This window comes from Ambystoma mexicanum, chromosome 2p (genome assembly GCF_040938575.1).
Source record: "Ambystoma mexicanum isolate Mex_15411 chromosome 2p, UKY_AmexF1_1, whole genome shotgun sequence".
NCBI lineage: Eukaryota > Metazoa > Chordata > Amphibia > Caudata > Ambystomatidae > Ambystoma > Ambystoma mexicanum.
Window position 1 is genome coordinate 1,454,917,162 of NC_090923.1, and position 19,146 is coordinate 1,454,936,307.

Genomic DNA, 19,146 nt, shown 5'->3' on the forward strand with positions numbered 1-19,146 from the left:
GCAGCATAATCTGAACTAATACAGTGCAGAATGGGACATATTGAGAGATAACGGAATCACACTGCCAAAAATAGAAACTAGATTGAAAGACAAAAAAAACAATTGAAGAACTTCTACATAAAACCAATGGTTTGTGAAAGGACCTCCCTAAACAGGAAAGCTTGTATCCCCGAGTCATCCAGTAATCCTGTAACCTAACAAGGGGAATTGTGACGGTTTCTCTTGTGCTGTTGTTTTTCTCGTCTTCACTCGGTGCAGTTCCATGGATTTTGGTTTCTGTCACTAAGCAAACGAGGTTGGTGTAGTATCCTATATGTTATGAATGATGTCTGAGTCAGTGCAAGAGCTGTGTTGGAATGCTAGTGGAGCTTGGAGTGTTGGGGACCTGGGAATTCCAAGGGAGACGGTTAGGGACTTGGTGCTGGGCAAGGAACCAGGGTGGAAGCTACTAATCTTATCTCTCCTACTTTCTTATCTGAACCTGTAACTAAGAGAATAAAGCATGTTTCCTTTTCTACATACCTGGGTCAGCCTGGTTCCTGCTCCTTGTTATTACTGGCCCAGGGCAGATCCTGCAGGAGGCAGGATACATCAGTTGGCCTGTGCAGTCGCCCAGCTGCCTACGGTGCTGTTCTAGAATGTGCTTTGTGATGGCATGGCTCATGCTCAGCAGCAACCAATGTTTGCTCCCTGTGAGTTATTACCATATGTTCCTTGTGATTTGCTGTCAGCTTGCCTTTAAGTAGTTAGAGTTAAGCTTTGCTTTCAGGCTTGGGTTCTATATAATACCACGTAGCTCTCTGTGCAAAACTACGCCACTTCCTATTAAAGCATCTGTGCATGGAAGTGAACCACCTGGCGTTCCCAAAGCAACTCAAGACTTGGCTCTTCAATTCACTGAACTGTAGAAACAGCAACACATCAACACTAACAAAACAGGACACACCAGGCTCCCTTAGGTCTTGGTTTCTTACAGGGCTATATATGCTGATCACCATAGTCACCGCTCCCACTCGCTGCAGGAAACGCTTCCAACTGGGAATCCCTCTATCATCACACCCCTAGCCTTTCCATAAGCAAGGACACACTCCTCCTTCCCACTTTACTCCTCCCTCACTAATCCCTCTCTGCTAAACTTTCTCAATGTTAAGCCATATTCATTGCCCAATCAGAGAACTCACCTAATCTACCAAACACTGACTCTCACCTTGCACTAGCCACTCCCACCCAATGCACGCATTAAAACTCCATCAAATGTGGGCCTACCCTTATGGCTGACTCGTCCGACTAAATCCCCCTACCAGGAGCACATTAGAACACACACCGGCAATTCTGGCCTGCACTGATCAGCACCAAAGATTTCTGCATCTGCCTTTCCTACCATCTCACTAACATGCCCGCCCACTTCCTGTTACAGAGCCACGAGCAGCGAGGCCACATTATCTGAAGAAGGGCACCATATACAACCACTTACCTTACCGTATTTAATTTTTGGGCTCTATTTAGGAAAAAGTCATCTCCATGTGTAGGCACGTTTCCTGAATGCTCATGTTGTGATGCCATGTTTGTATTGAAATGTGTTGCCCTGTAGTAGCACCAGACACTGTTGCAGCTGTGCCTGTTGGAATCAGCTCTGTCTTTCCTGTTTATTTCTAGTTGCAGCATTATTCGATTTGCATCTCTACTTTCTTTTCTATATATGATATGATATGATAGATTATTTATAACGTGCTTAAAACCCAAGGTTTCTAAGCGCTGCAGTGCTCCATGTCGTCTAGCTTCCCAGGTGAGCACTTTGCCCCTGAGCTATCCTCCTGAGCCTATATATTATAGATATGTATTCGTTTTGCAGTATACATACAGACAATATATTTCTGCTCTCTCTGCCTGTCTCTCGGACCCGTAGAGTGTCGAAGGGAACGCTGAAGATTAAACATTGTGGCCCTACACTTTCCTACTGCATGGTATAACAGATTCACTGGTATTCCTTTCTTATGCTAGATACTGCATGGTATAACAGATTCACTGGTATTCCTTTCTTATGCTAGATACTGCATGGTAAAACCGATTCACTGGTATTCCTTTCTTATGCTAGATACTGCCTGGTATAACAGATTCACTGGTATTCCTTTCTTATGCTAGCTACTGCATGGTATAACAGATTCACTGGTATTCCTTTCTTATGCTAGATACTGCATGGTGTAACAGATTCACTGGTATTCCTTTCTTATGCTAGATACTGCATGGTGTAACAGATTCACTGGTATTCCTTTCTTATGCTAGATACTGCATGGTGTAAAAGATTCACTGCTATTACTTTCTTATGCTAGATACTGCCTGGTGTAACAGGTTCACTGGTATTCCTTTCTTATGCTAGATACTGCATGGTATAACAGATTCACTGCTATTCCTTTCTTATGCTAGATACTGCCTGGTAAAACAGATTCACTGGTATTCCTTTCTTATGCTAGATACTGCATGGTATAACAGATTCACTGGTATTCCTTTCTTATGCTAGATACTGCATGGTATAACAGATTCACTGGTATTCCTTTCTTATGCTAGATACTGCATGGTGTAACAGATTCACTGGTATTCCTTTCTTATGCTAGATACTGCATGGTGTAACAGATTCACTGGTATTCCTTTCTTATGCTAGATACTGCATGGTGTAACAGATTCACTGTTATTCCTTTCTTATGCTAGATACTGCATGGTATACAAGATTCACTGCTATTCCTTTCTTATGCTAGATACTGCCTGGTAAAACAGATTCACTGGTATTCCTTTCTTATGCTAGATACTGCATGGTAAAACCGATTTACTGTTATTCCTTTCTTATGCTAGAGATAGTTGGAATTGGCTAATAATTAAAATAAGCTTAAGTGTTGTTCCCTTCCCCCTCCCTCTCCAGAATGGTATCTAAACCTCGCCCACTTCACAATGAAGATACTGGGATGGCCAGTGTTTCTAGTGCACGTATGTGTATATCTGTCTGAAGGATTGCACGGTATGCACCTTATCAGTATGGTATGTATCCACTGCCCCCATCCTCCCAGCCTTTTCCCACAAACCAACAAGGCAACCAACAAGGCCCTTGTTGTGCTAGCCAAGCCGTTCTTATTGCAGTTCACTGGGGCAATAATTATGTGGTGGGAAGGGAATTAGCCGAATTGATCATAAAAACTGATCGAATGGTACATTTGGCCGATTTTAGTTAGTACCATTCAAACAATTTTTCAAAATACTGAACACGGAGAGCGGGGGTTGCAGGGTTGTCCCCCACTCCCCATGTTCTGTATTTTTGGATTTTGGGGGTGCATGGGTATCCCCCGTTTCCTCAATATTGGAGGCAGGAGATGGGAAAGAGAAAAGAAAAAGGTACCATGCAGCGTCGGATCCCACCCACGTTAGAGGGACAGAACTGATGCTGCAGGGTACAGGAGAGGCGGCAGACTTTGAAAAGGTAAGTAAGGGTAGTGGGGGGGTTGTGGATGTACTGGTGATTTGGAGAGACATGGTTTGGTTTGTTTGGCCGCTGTAAAAACGTATTTGCAGCGAAAATGACTAAGGTCAATTCCAACTCGAAAACGTCTACCACGATCAAACAACCCAAATCCGTGGGAAGTTGTGATGATGGTCAGATGGTATGGTGGGCAGTGAGGGTTACTTTGTTCGCCTGCCTATTGCAGCATGCCTTTGTGCTTGTGTTGTTGCTCCCCATAATTTATTTGTGTGTGAGGAAAACTAAAACACCCCTATGGACATGCAGCACCTTGAGGAAACCTTGCATTGTAGCTCCTATGCTGCGCGCGTCCTGTGTCTGTGTGGGGATGTATGAGTGTGAGTGAAGTGTGCACTGGTGTGTGGGTGCTGCACTTGTTTAGTTTGTCTTCCTAGTTTCACCCTTTTTTCTTCCAATGGTTTTTTCACATTTCATGATTCTTGTCCCCAGTTCATGAGACCTTTCATGACATACACGAGTAGCTTGTATAGGTCTGTTTTCTTCTTTGCATTCTGTAACCTTTGGTTTTGATTTCACTCTTTCATAAATGAAAGACCACACTTCCGGCTCTGACATCTAATCTGGTACTCTCAAAGCAAGGTGCATGACAGGGAGGGGCACACGATATCAAGTCTATACCGTTCCCTGTTACAAAGGAATTATATAAATCCACACGGACAGACACAGAGAGTGAGAGATAAACCACATGGCTCTCTTATTTGCCGTTAGAGCAGATTCACCCATATCTGGGGGCATGCAGCTTTGCACACCAAAGGCAGGTGAGTGATACTTCTTCTTCTTGTTAGGATGACTCCAGAAACCCGAAGCCGGCGATTTCCATCTATTAAGATGATGTTCGCCAAATTAAGCACCAATCAGCCATCCACCTCCACTAGATATCATCCCACTTCGCGTCTCCCACACAAACTGAAGCAGGAACCTACACTGTTCATCCAGCACCCCTCTTTTCCAACTGAACAGATCTGGGAACCCCTGTACAACCACCCCAATGCCACTCATCTTGGCTCTGAGCGATTCCCGCTGCACATCAAACCTAACACAGGCCAACATATAATGAGGCACCGTCTCTGGGCACCCGCAAGCCTCACACCCCGCTGATGTGAGTGATACAGTGACGCATTCCCAGAGCACAGAACTCCGCACAGCCCCTCTGCTGGAGGGGATTTTGCACGCTATTGTCTTGCAGTAACAAAGCGTTATCTGGCTCCTCGTGATAACAGTGCCTTTTAAAGTAAAGCTTCAATTCGAAAAACCTAATTTGGTCATTTTTGGCCCTTTTCTTCTCTCTAAATCTCTTTAGCCTCAATGGGGGAACGCACCCTTAGCCCGTTCCTTTCCACTAGACTACCCTTACTGGTTTTTTTTTATTTTTATTTTTACTCTGTCCCCTCTGCCCATTAGAACGCTCAGATTATTGCGATGATACGTACCATTTATTGCTAATAAGGGTCGGAAGAAACAGGGAGGAACACTTCCGGTGCAAAGAGCTGACTGAAGTCACCGAAATATTGTAGTTCAACCTCCACCTGTGAATGGCTTGCAGGGCATTATTGCAAACAGAGTTTCAAACAGCACAGGTATCACCATTGTGTTGAGGTCTCCGGGTAACCCAGAGGCTCGCAGGAATAACAGGCAGAGTTGGTGTTAGCTTTACTGGCACGAACATCTGTCCTTGGGCGTGTCCCCTCTGCTATCCTTTCTAACGCAGTGCATACCCCGTTATTGGGGACGTCTTTCATCATAACATCCCTAGAAACCTTTTTATCAAACAAACCATAATTAACAATCTCTTTTATGAGGAGCCTTTTTGGTTGGGTTTCCCTACATATGGACCTCAGCGCCCTTCTTGGTAACTGCTGGAGAGCCCGTCATGGTCGCATGAGCTGTGTAAAAACGGAGTTCCCTTGGCTCCTTTACTCCATTTGAATTATGAACACAAAAAACTTGGTTACTTAAAATATTGTCATGCGCCCTTGTTATTAGAGAGAAAAAGCAGACAAATGACCCTTTTTCTCAGGTTTATAAGCATTTGACTTTTAATTGAACATAGTTTCTGAGGTGCCCTTTGTGATAACACGTGTTTCGACGTCTACATCGTCTTTTTCAAATCAGGGCTAATCATGTCCCATTTTCAAAATTTGCATTACATTTTCAAAACCAAAATAACCCCAATGGTTATATGCGAATTCCATTGAAAAGCACGTATTCGTTACATGAATGCATATATACAGATGGCCATTGAGGGAGGGGAAAAGGGTAGGAGTGTTAGGGATGGTTGAAAAAGAGAGTACAATAAATAAAAGTATGGAAAAATAAATAAAAGAAAAGAAAAGAATTCCCATGGTTAGTGATTAATGTCCCATTCCACTTTTCAAATGATAAATGTGCAAGAAATCGTCAATGGGCTGATGAATAAGGTAATAGTTTCATTTGACTCTTACCTAATATTGTTGATTCAGTATTCAAAGTTTTTTAAGGTTTTCAAAGTCACATCACGGGCTTCGGCCCCATTTTTAAAATGTCCGAGTTAGTGGTTCAAACTTATTAGTCATGGGTTAAATCCCTGAAATAGAAACATCATGCGGCTCTTTAGTGAGCTTCCTTAATGTCACTTGATATTGTTTACTTTAGAAAATTGAGTACGACAATTCTGCTGTTCTAAAAGTTTAAATGATGACTTTCCATTCATATCATCGGCTGTTAAGTTACAGTTTTTTTTAAAAACGAGCTGAGTGTTAGACCTAGTGTTTGTTTATGCCAACCGCAATCTAATTTTGAAGATACACACAATCTAACTTCGCTTGCACTCGTTCGTGAATTATTTACATTATTACTTCGGGCACTGTGTCTCCACGAGTGGCCACGTGTGTCCACACAATCTGAGAAATCCCCCCTAGGGAGCCCCTCTAGCACGCTTACCTGTAGCAGCGTGTTCCGTGTTCAAAAGTCCTCGTACGCTTCTCGTCGCGGTTCTATTATTATTGTGTCCATGGTAACCTATTAACAATCAACTGTTAATAAACAACACAGCAACTCCAGTCCCTGTTTTTTCCTTTTCAAAGCCACTATTCCATCACATAGTCCTCAAAGCGGCCCTGTGGCTTTCGTTCCATTCTTATCGGGTATCTTGATTCCGCTTGCTCGCCAGGTACCAGACCTGGACCACCACAACCCCTTTCCCTCTCCACGTCCTCCACCGCCTCCGATGAAGGCAACAAACCAAGCTTGGGTGCCTGGTTTCCCTGTAGTCCTGCTTCAGGCTCATGTATGTCCGCATCGAGTTTGCGGACCCAGCTGCTATTCCGCATCAGTGATTCCCCCTTCCTCCCCGCTATCATCCTGGAATCATGTTTCTGGGTGATGGTCCACTGAGCAGTCTCAGAGGGCAAGCACAGCTTGTGTCAGTGGTTATGAGTGCACACCAGCACTATGTCCCCGATGTCCATGGGGGTTTCTTTCCGCTGCTTCCTGTTTGTTTCTTTGGCATTGACCACTTCCTGTGCCACACCGAGCCTGGCCTGGTCTGGCTTTGATAGTCGCCTCGAGTCATGGCTAGGGATCGGCGACCGGACTTTCCTACCCAAAAATGCTTCCACCGGGGAAAAACCTCTTGTGGCATGTGGATGCAGTGTTTGGCCAGTTTCGAGAACGGGCTCAACCAGTGAAGCTAGGATGATGACATTGCATGTCGGATGCCGCAGTGTCTATGAGCTTTGGCATCGCAGTAAAAATTATGGTGACTGAGCAGCAGGGCTGTCTGTGCTTTCCTTGGGCATTCAGGTTTACCCAAGAATTTAAGAATACATGTTCCTCATTGTCATCGCCTTGAGGTTTTGACAGCACGGTACCCTGGTCATCATCCACAGCAGCCGACCGCTACTGAAAAGGTCGGCGTGGTGGAGCAGGATTGCTGGATTGAGATGCCAGCCAGAGGGCTCAGCATATCTTCATGTAGTAGTTAGGTTTTCTGCACCTGCCACAAGCCTAGTCCACCACGGGACAAGACTGAGCAGGTGGGAGCAGTCCTCCACATGCTTTGCACAGTTTGCACAATTCATCCACTGGCTTAGGTATCGCTGATTGTTCTTGCTTCATGGCTGCAAGGGGCCTCTGGAGTTCACTGTGTGTATCTCCTCAATGCAACCTGGTTTGAAGGCTTCCCTCATCTGCAGTGCCCTCCTTGCCACCAGTTAGGCAGCTCTTCCTAGCTCTGGATTCCTTTGCAGCAGAATCCCAGGTTCCTTATGGATTTGACTGTGCTATTATAATGATGCACAATGCTGAATGACCTCTGCTCTTATATCATTGGTTTTATCCATTAGCTGACAGGACACTGTTAATCAGCAGCGCCGGAGATGATAGGAATCCAGAGGTTCAGTCCGTTCCTGGTGTGCAGAGCGGAGACAAAACCTCTTCTAGTCCCTGTTGACTATTGGGTGAAAGTATGTCTGCAGGGCCTCCTTGGCAGCATTGCAGGAATCGTCACGGGTCAGCAAAGTCTTGAAAACCTATGGACCTTCCCCCTGGCGTAGAACAGCAGCATTGACTTTTTTGCCTTGTCATTGCCTTCACAGGTCGCAATGAAGAACAACATCACCAGGTGTTCCACCCACAAATCCCATTGGGGTCCTAAGGTGGCAGGGCCACCTGCCACATCAAATTCCACCATAGGATTGGCAGTGAATATTCATTGATTTCTCGTACCCCTGGGAGTCTGCAGGTTGACCGTTGGGCAATGACCACCTTACGTGGAACCTCTGGATGAGGTGGGCACACCGTCATCTTCTCCAATCAAATACTTGGTGGGTAGGGCTATACGCACCCTCAGCACCAACAAAGGAGGTGGTATGGCCACGCCACTGGCCTCAGGACGATATCCGTATATCAGCAGGATTTGAAGTGATACTCCGGTTCGCTGGGACCTCGTCAGTGTGGTCTACGGCAATTGAAGGTCACTTATGTTACACAGGACTCAATCACTGGGTCAATGGTGAAGGTGTGGCAGCTTACATGTCCCTAGTTCCAGGTGGCCCTCTCTAATCCAGGGGAAAAATGAAAGTGAAGATAGGAGCACCAGTGCTAAGCCATAGCTACCTTCACTCCATGAAGCCAAGCCACGTCACTTCGTGGTGTTCAGGGAGCCCCACCTGCTGGCAGCAGGGAGCTACACACAGCTCTGGAACACCGGTGGTCACGTGGTGCGCACGGTGTCTGGAAACCCTCCACCCACTTACCCAAAGCAACAGCAGGCTGCTGCAGTACTGTAGTGCGCAGAAGGTCACAGGGTGTGGAGGAGCCGCGGGCCTTCTGTCCACCTCATCACCGGTTGTTGAGGTCTCTGGTTAACTTGTCTATGTTAGCTTTTCGGGGACGGGCCTCCCGCCTTGGAAGCCTCCCCTTTTATTATCCCTGCTGATGTAGGGTGCACCCCATCATTGGGGACGTCCCTCGTCATAAAACATGGAAAAGCGTAGAACGACAGTATATGGGTCCCAATTCGCCGAATGAAATTCTTCCATTGCACAAAGCCATACACAGCCATACACAGCCATATGCAGAGATACACAGAGATACACATAACGGTGACGCAGTGGGGGGAGACACACCAACAGGGAAATTCATTCTCGGGGATCCCGCAACGCATGAGCCAAGGAAAGGTGGGAGTGCAGAGAACAAGTCTATACAAGAACAAGAGAAAAGCTTCAAATAGTGGAAAAAACAGAAGCACGGGAATACGTTAGTAAGGTTGGCTGAGATGAGTAGGAGGTAGAGAACACATACACATACACCACTTGAAGAGCCAAAGAGAGAAGTCTAATGAGATAAACGTTAGAATAAAGTACCAACAAATTATAAAGGAATAAGAAGGGGCCCTCTCCTGGGAAGAAGAGAAAAAAGAAGGGAGAAGCCCAGTGGGTCGACAACAAAGTAATTAGGGTTGCATGCGAGGGGAAGAACATTTAAAAAAGAGGCTTCATATGTAAGGAGAGAGGAGTAGTGAATCGAGATGTATTTTTAAAGTGACTAAGGAATTCGAAAGCTTTTGAGTCCTTATTTCTGGAAATGTGTTTCTGTGATACATCCCCATTAAATGGACCAATACAAAATATGCCATTGTTTTAATATCTGTTTCTTTCCACAGATACCTGGCAATCCGATATCCGCTGCGTTCCCGTGAGCTGCGCACGCCCTGCAATGCTGTGGCCACCATGGCTGTCATCTGGGGCCTTTCCGTGCTCTTGGCTGGGCCTTATCTGAGCTACTATGACCTGCTGGAGTACGGCCCCAGTCACTTCTGCATGCCAGGATGGGTGCCCTGGAACCGAAAGCTTATGGACACGGGCACCTTTGTGCTGGGGTACGTCTTACCGGTGCTCATCGTCAGCCTCTCCTACACCCGCACCATCAAGTACCTGTGGACTGCAGTGGACCCCCTGGAGGATATGTCAGAGTCCAAAAAGGCAAAGCGCAAGGTGACCAAGATGATCATCATTGTGACCGTGCTGTTCTGCCTCTGCTGGCTTCCGTACCATGTGGTGGTGCTCTGCTACCTGTACGGGGACTTCCCCTTCAACCAGGCCACCTATGCCTTCCGCCTGCTCTCCCACTGCATGGCGTACGCCAACTCATGCCTCAACCCCATCGTCTATGCACTTGTCTCCAAGCACTTCCGCAAGGGCTTTAAGAAGGTCTTCAGCTGCCTCCTGCGGAAGGAGGGGCGCAACAAGATCCATGTAGTCCACGTGGCCCACACTGTACCTGGCTTCGAAGCGGGCTCCACAGAGGTGTCCCAAATGAATGAGGAGAATGGGAGGCAGCTCGGGTGCGAACTGGGAGCAAGGCCTTTGGGGACACCTTCCGGATCATCCAGACCCACACGCACTCCATAGAGCCAGGACTGGGCACGGGCTGTGTGTTGTACTTAACCATAGCATCTCTTCTTCATTGGCACAAGTTAAAGCCCCATCTATAAGAATGCCGGGCTCCAAGACCTAAGAAATGGGCCCCCGGAAGACATCGAATTCCATGTTATGGATTACGTGGCATTCTTCCAAAGGATCCAGGCCCACCCCTGCTGCCAGGGCAGGATGTCACTATTTAGAAGACAAGAAGAGCTCCACTCACAGTGGACACTGTGGAGCCCTGAAATCCAGATATTGTAGAAGAAGATGACCCTTATTGCCATTCCTGTCAGGCAACCTCTGCCATTTCTAGAGAAATGGGGCAGCGGGCAAAACCAGGTGGGCCAAGAGTGGATGTGCTCTAAGGATGCCCAAACAGTCTTCTGGGTAGTGCAATGTGGGATAACACCCAAGAGGTGCGTACTAGGATTTGGATCCTAAGGTCCGCGTGATAGGCTGCGGGTCTCTTCTTTGTGCATCCACAGCAGGCACAGAGCTGTGCACCACCAAGCCAAAGTGAGATGGGCATGTAGAAAAAACTGAAGGAACACCTAGAGCAGGGGTGTTTCTGGAATGAAGTAGTGAGATGGCTGCCGGGTGGGGCATCTCAGTTGGTCTTAGAATGGCATTTGACCACTTGTGTACAGGATGTAATTTATGTTGGTATAAATATATTTATGTTGGTATAAAAAAGGCGCTTCTGTTTAAACCCTACCTTTATGCGCACACACACACACACACACACACACACACACACACACGTACGCACATGCACACACACATACCAACCCATGCACACAAATCCAAAAGACATTTTTAAATAAAGTATACATTGATGTCTGTCCATGATATTCATGGGGGACCTTGGATGGGCATCCAGCAAAGTACTTTATCGCTGCAAATCCCTGGCAGATCTGTATAAAGGTCATAGCTTTACGTCTCTCTTCTCTGATTGTTTTATACTGTCTTGATCAAAATACACCATTTGATGAAAAATAATCACTTTTGTTTGACGCTCACAACTGCATTGTGCAGCCACCTAACACTTCCCGTGCTGCGGGCCCCTGGCCCTGTGATGCCTAGGTTTCAACGGGCAGCAGGAAGGATAACGCACTTGATCATTAACTGCTCTATAAATCTTCCGCAGCAAAGGTATACCACCAAAAAGTGGGATTGTGTAGGATGTGTTTGTTTCTTGCGTTACTGTCCACGAAGAGCTCTGGCTGCTAGTTTACACCTCTGAAATCCAGAGTGCGAAATGATCCATGAAAATCTTCTATGTTCATTTATGCAGATCCGGATCACCTCTCGTGGGATAAGGCTTTGAGGGTCAAAGAAAAACTGCCATCTTGCCTCACACCTCCCCACATCCTGTGGCGGGGTTGGGGGGGTACTGTCAAGTTGGGAATTCCAGCTCCTAGAGCAGCTATACCTTCAACATCAACTATTACAATATTGAGAAATGGGAATAGGAACATTTGGGGTCAACAGTGTCTCCATTTGGAAAAAAGCATGTTCAGGTGTGTCATCAAGACATAGCATGAGCATGAAGGCTATATAGGCAGGTGGCGTATAGGAAGATAGGATGGGTCGAGGGACCAACAGCGGTCAGGAGCAGCAGCAGATGTTGGCTTATACGAGACAGTGCAGCAGTTGGACAAAGAGAGCGGGCGAGCACGAGAGAGGGAGATAATAGGGGATTCCTGGCAGTTTGGACCTTATAAATCCTGCGCATATGCAGAGTGAAATAACCTCTTCGTCAGCAGAAGATTGGTGGGTCCCATTGATTAAAGGAACTCGGATTTCATTGACATTGGCCCTGCTCGCCTTTCTGAAGGAGGCGATCTTGGCGCTTCAGGCACCCAACCATAAGGGGTAAGCATCATGTTCTAGCCTAGCGTGTTTTAATCTGCCTCTTTTGGATTGGACCTAGCTCGTGTTACCATCTGGGCACCGTGCATTCCTTGCACTCAACAAAGGCGATCTAATTAGGAAAGGGTTCTTGGTAGAAACACAGAACTTAAAATGTAATTGATAATCGAATCGTTCCCTTATCTATTTCTTGGTTTATCTTCCTCTTTCCTCCCTTCTCCACTTGAATTTTTTCTGTCTTCATACTTTCTTTTCTCCTGCTTGCGAGTTATAGCGAAAAGGTTTTAATTGTAAACCATGTGCTTATTACATAAAACATAAAAATAAATATATAGATTTGGGTAAAAGGGACATTTCTCACACAGCTCCTGCCCATGAAAGGCGTGAGATTGAGTAGACTCTGACCCACCACTGTGACCACCTCACCCTGCCCATGTGTGCCAGTTGCCAGCAGCAGTTTTTCACATCTATCACCAGTGCCACCTGCGAATGCTGCCCACCACTATAAGCTCCACTCGTGTTTACACTGCTCTCCAGCCCATGCTGCTCACACTGCCCATGAATGTGAGATGTTCCCATTACTGCCAGATCCTCCCACTGGCTCCCCTGGACGTTCTGCGTAGATGGTCTATGGGGGTCTATGAGGCAGGTGGGGAATCAAAATTGCACATACGTGTGTGCTTTCCTCATCTCGCACTACCCATTGAGAGCTCTTTGCACATCCCAAAAGTAAAAACATCTTACACTACCCAACAAAGAGGGATCTCTACACTGCTCACCAATGCCAGATTCAAACACCACCCAAAAATGCCATATTGCCATACTGCCAACCAATGCCAGTTAATGACACTGGCCATCCTCCAGGGCTCAGGCCAACAATCATGAGCTGGAGGTGAGGAAAGAGATGGACTGGCCTGTCACCAGTAGCCCAGGCTTTTGTAAAGATACCAGTGCAGGCCAGTGTGGAACCTCATACACCTTCCCCTTCCAGTCATGTTCATGGCTGTACCATTGGTATGAACTGGAGGACCTGCTAAGACCTGCATAGAAGTGTCCTGCCTGGGGCATTAATGGAGAGACAAGAATAAAGAAGGAGTGAGCAGTAGCCACCACAGCCAAGAAGCAGCCCTGAACAACTAAAGGATGGTGTTGTGTGTTTACTTTCAACCATGGTCCAGCTCGTGCAGTGAAAGGAAATGGTACATGTGCGTGAGACCCTTGTATATAGTTGAGGTGAGGTTTCCATTGCTATTTGGAATGGTAGAAGAGTAGAAACTTGAAGGGCTGTTGATACGTAAAGTGGACAGTTAGAGACTGGAGATCACCGGGAAAGAATGTCCCAGGTGGTGGCCTCATAATGGTAAACCTTTCCTCAATCAAACAGTAAAGTCTTCTGCATAAAGTTTACTTGCGTCATCTACTTTATGAAATTGGCAATGAGCTGCTCGAGTGTCCGACCCGGGTGTTTGGTTTTGGTCATTTGGTGGTCCTCCCATGACGATCCACACAAGAAAAAGTGAAAGGTCTGGAAGGGCCAGATTGGCGACCGGCAGAGTGGGGTACTGCGGTAACCGCTGGAGACATCAGCTTGTGGAGCTGCACTCCAGCAGCATGCACACGCTGACAAGGTATGAGGAGCAGACCAAGAAGGGTCTGTGTGTGGACGACCTTCCCTGGCGCTCCTCTGGGATGTGGGCGTGCCAAGCTGCACGAGGCACTGTGACCGAGTGGTACGAGGAGCTGAGCCCAAACTAACCACATTGAGGAAAGGAACCGTGCATGTTATACGTGCTGCCCTGTTGTATGAGGCTGCATGGAGCAGAGGGCATGCTAGACATTAGAGGAAAGGACCTCTAATAATACTGTTGTTGCATTGACAGAGGTCGTAGCATACAAATATACAGCAGAAGTACAGTGTACTTTAGAGTAAGCATCACCCTTGGGAAAAACAGGAGCAACAACTTACATTAAGATCAGAAAAGTTACACAAAAGTGATGCACTAAGGGATTGTAATGGTATCAGTATCTTAAAGATGAGCGGCCTCCCCCCAATTCTTGGCCAATCCTGGTGAGAAAACAGTTAAATGGGAAACATGGAAAAAGGATTTCCAAGAATATGTCCTTGCTATCCGTGGCCCCACATATAGTTTGGAATTATGTAGGGCATTTTTAAAGCACAGCCTGGGGTTTAAAGGGAGGCGGATCCTAAAGAGTTTGCCTGAATTGAGGTAACCCCTGATGGAGGATGTGAAGGAGAAGGGATGAGTGAAGAAGTGCCGAATGCTTATGAATCAATTTCAAAGAAAATGGACAAACATTTTGATAATAATGCAGCATTATATTACAACATTAGTATTTTAGCATAAGAGAACAAGGAAGAGAAAAGTCCATAGAGAACTTCATCACAGGGCTGAGGATACTTGCCGGAAAGGGTAACTTTGGCCCATTATATAATAAAAGTTTGAGGGACCAACTGATGCGTAAAGTGCACGAGAACAACATTATAGAAGAGAAATGGACAAAGGTAGATCCAAGAGTATATGAAGTTCTAGACATTGCCAAGAAAATGGAACATATAATGGCATGTGTGTGAGAACTAGACAAGAAAGAAAAACAAAATTCCGGGAAGTTGGAATAGCTTTGTTAGCAATGCCAAGGATGAAAGGAAGAGTGGTAGACGACCACTCAAGAAGTATATGATACAACAGAAAGGCCCCAACGCAAAATCCCAACATTTTGGAGATAATGGAAGGAAAAGGTTGGTGGGGACCAAAGGAAGGGAAGGAAACAAAATTAAAAAATGTTTCAGGTGCAGAAGTACTTTCCACTTTGCCAACTCAGGGTCTGTCTTGGTTTAAAGGTAGATTTTCTCAAAATGCTGCTGTGAGAAACTTTCCTGCATGGGTATTAGAAAATTAACATGGAACAAGATGATGAGAGCAGTGATGACACTGTGAAGGAGGATTGTGAAGGGATTAGTTGGTCTGTAAGTGCGGTTGGAACTGAAGCACAAAAGAGGGAAAAGCCACATGCAGTTGTGTTAGTCGAGGGTGTATGAATACCTATGTTAAATGACTCGGGGTCTGACTATACCATATGTGATTATTCAGTCTGGGTAAAGTACTTCAAAAATATAACACTGAGCCACCCGAAAATAAGGGCTAATGATATGGTGCTGTCCACATTGAAATTGTAGGTTTCTTTCTTGTTAACCTGGAATGCAAAGGGAAGAAGACTAAGGACAAGGCTTATATGTCAAATATAGGTGGCAGTTTATTGGATTTGTATGTACAGTATGACATGGGGGTTATAACTGACCCTGGAGTTCCGGGTCATGTTCCAACACTAATTAAATCCAAAGGCAAACCAGAAGACAACTTCAAGGAAGTATTCAGTGAGACCCTTGGATTTCTTAAGGGTTTTCATGACAAAATACGTATGAAGGAGCGTGCTGTGCCGATTGCAACAAGAAGTTGTGAGTTCAATAAATTGGAACGTGAGGGTGTGATAGAAGGTGCTGAGGCATCAGAGTGGGTGTCACCCTTGGTGGCTGTGAGAAAGGCCAATGGTCCTGTGTGACTGTGTGTGGGCCTTAGTGGAGTGTGTAAGTGTTTATTGGTAGATAAGTCTCCTCTTCCCGACATTGGTCAATTGGTCAGCAAAGGCCTGAATAGTGTATCGCACAGAATTGTTAAGTGGGTCACGTCCCTACAGGGAAATCAGTACAGCATTGAACATGTTGTAGGAAAGAAAAATGAATTTGCATATTATCTCTCCAGAGTGGGCAATGAAGACAATGGTGAGCGTAATTGTGAACATGCGAGTCTTGATCAAGAAGAGGATATTCAGGTGTTTCAGGTTTTTGGGGGCTCTATTGGGTAACAGGAGTGGAGCGATGCTGAGGGAGAAGATTTGGAACTTGCCAAGGTGAAAATGTTAGTATGAGAAAATTGGTCAGGCTAGTCCAGTGAAGATGAAATGGGGAGGTTCCACAGTGTTAGGCATGAACTGAGCATGGAAGGAGAATTTTTAGGTAAAGCACGAAGTTTAGGGCCTCCATAGGGAGTTAGATGTAAGTTATCGGAAGTTGGTCATGAAGGTCATCTTGGGATGACCAAAACCAAGGGACGGCTAAGAGCCCATTATTGGTGGACTGGTTTGGATGCTGATATTGAGGGACTTATTAAGTACTACATTGCTTGTAGTGAATCCCAAACGACATTGAGGAATTTTGCACAACCCCTCAGGCCACTATATCTGCTGAGATGCCTTGGGAGTTTGTGACCCTTGACATTTTGGGACCCATTGCAGGGGAGAGAGGTAGGAAGAAGTATGCTATAATTCTAATGGATTAGTACTCTAAATGGGTAGACATGGAGCTAGTAGTGGAGGCGGAGTCCAAAGCTGTGATGAAGTTTCTTGACAAAATATTCCAGCGGGAAGGCTTCCATAAAAAACTCCTCACTGGCAATGTCGTTCAACTCACCTCAATGATAACGGAACATTTCTCAGAAGGTACTGGTGTAGCACACTATGAGACTGCGTTATATCACAGAGAGACCAATAGAGATGTGGAACACTTTAACCATAGTCTTATTCAGGGAATTAGGATGTCTATGAAGGAGGGAAGGAGTTGGGTAGTGACTGTGTAGAGGAGAGTGTATGCATATAGGTTAGCTTGAAACTCCACAACTTGGTTGGTTCCCCTTCGAGGTTTCGAGAAGGAGGAACCCTGTATATCAGTGGTTCCTCCATTGTTGGATCGAGCACGCTTTGTGGAGTGGGATGAGCAGAAGTTGACAGATGTTGTGGAAAGTAAGATATCCGAGATGAAGGGGAGGTTTGATAGCAACACAGTTCACAGAAGGAGATGAACTACGGATTAGGAAACTGGAAGTGGCTGCCAGGAGATAGAGCCAATTTACAGGACCATTGATACTGAAAAGGGACTTAGGTGATGCTGTAGTTTTGTAGGACGGGAGAGTATGTAATAAGGGACGGGTCGCTACCAAAGGAGGAAGTGGTAGATAATTGTGTTGTTGTTACACCGTTTAAAGGAGGGGAGGTGTGTTATGTGTTTACATTCAGCCATGGTCCTGCTTGTGCAGTGAAAGGAAACGTTACATGTGCATGAGACCCTTGTATGTAGTTGAGGGAGGCTTCCATTCCAAGTTGGAATGGCAGGAGGATAGAATGTGAAAGGACTGTTGATGAATGTGAATGTGATAGGACAGTTAGAGACTGAGATCACCAGGAGAGGATGTTGCAGGCGAGGGCCTCGTAATGGCGAACCTATCCTTAATCAGACAATAAAGTCTTCATGTATGATGTTTACCTGCGTCATCTATTTTATGAAAGACATGTTATAAAATAAGGAGGTGGACCTCCAATCTAGAGAAAACTGATAGAGCTAAATTATATAAATCTGTAATATATCGCTATTTATTCTCACGTTTGACATACAAAATATTAATAATGATACATTTCTTGTTTCAGATTAATTTAATATTTTATTTTTACAGATTCACAAAAAGTTGAAAATTAATAAAGTTTTAATAAGGTGTAAACGCAATCATTATTGCCTATACCACTTAAAACAGGGTACAAACAAACACATATTTTCCATACTTGCAAATGGTTATTTCAATTAACTGGATATTCATTAAATTCTACAAGCAATTTGTATTTCTGTGCCAGATATTTTAAATTAAAGCATCAACATGGTCCAACGAATAAAGCCATGGGTGAAATTAGAATCTTTTTTCAACTGTCTTCTTTAGGATCATTTTTGGATAAGTTCATACCCAGATTGGTCACCTGCATGCTCAAGATTCCAAAGAATCCTGCAATTATATTAATAAAGTTCAGGCTACAATAAAACAAAAACAGAGTCTATGGGGTCATGGCATGTGCAATCAGGGGAGGCGTGATTTACCTGTAGTCTGCCCATGCTACAAGTTCTTTCTGGTATTGTTGCCTCTCCTCTTTGAGCGGGCAGCTTGGTGTAAGATGCCAATTTCTTAGTATCCTTTTCAAGTGACATAAAACGACCTCATATTGGTCGAGGGAATCCAGTTAAAAAGTCAAAAACATTTGGTCGAATGCAAAAATGTCCCAAAAAAAAATGTCGAAAACAAATTTTGAATGTGTTTTTTTTATTTGTATGTTTTTTTGGGGTTCAGCTAGTAGAAATAAATTGTAAATAAAAGAAAAAAACGGGGGGTTGAGGGGGAACCCCATTAAAAAAAAAAACATTCGAATTTTTATTTTTCAACATTTTTTTTCAACATTTTTGCATTCAACATATTCACTATAAACCTTGGTCGGGTGTTTCCCACATTCGCATGCTGCCACTGTTGTGTGTCAGGTTCACCATGCTCAGCCCATGTGATAAACACTTTCTTTTTTGAGAATTGTAGTTGTTCTATAATAAATATGATTTTAGTCGGTTTAATCATTGGTGGGCACACCCATGAAATCAATTTGCTGGAAGAGTGGAAGAGCGCACAAATCATGAAGACTATGTGCGATTGCCTGTAATTTAACAATACAAAAGTATTCCTTTCTTCTTAAAGGATGTCCTGGACTTTCTCTACATCTAGAATTAGATATTATTTCCAGGACGAGCCATTTTAGATCAGAGTCAATATGGACATGTTCATGGAAATGATTCATCATTTTAGTCCCCATACTGCTGCTTCCAAACTGAGATCAAGGCTCTCTAATGTGTATCATTCCCTTATGTGTGTTCATACCCATGTAAATAAGATCCCATTTACAGTGCTTGTGGACAGCACGCTTGCTCTCTATGGGTAAAACACAAGAAACACATTTGAAATCACCTAC

The 19,146-nt window shown here is 44.9% G+C and overlaps 1 protein-coding gene across 1 annotated transcript in view; it reads left to right on the forward strand.

Annotated features, from left to right (window-relative positions):
* LOC138567614 (galanin receptor 2b-like) overlaps positions 1 to 18,190 on the forward strand; it is a 409,857-nt gene extending 391,667 nt beyond the window's left edge. Inside the window, exon 3 of the mRNA XM_069646028.1 lies at positions 9,669 to 18,190. Coding sequence (XP_069502129.1) covers positions 9,669 to 10,416 — 748 coding nt within the window. The 3' untranslated portion in view covers positions 10,417 to 18,190. The remainder of the gene's footprint in view (positions 1 to 9,668) is intronic.
* Positions 18,191 to 19,146: the final 956 nt, after the last annotated feature.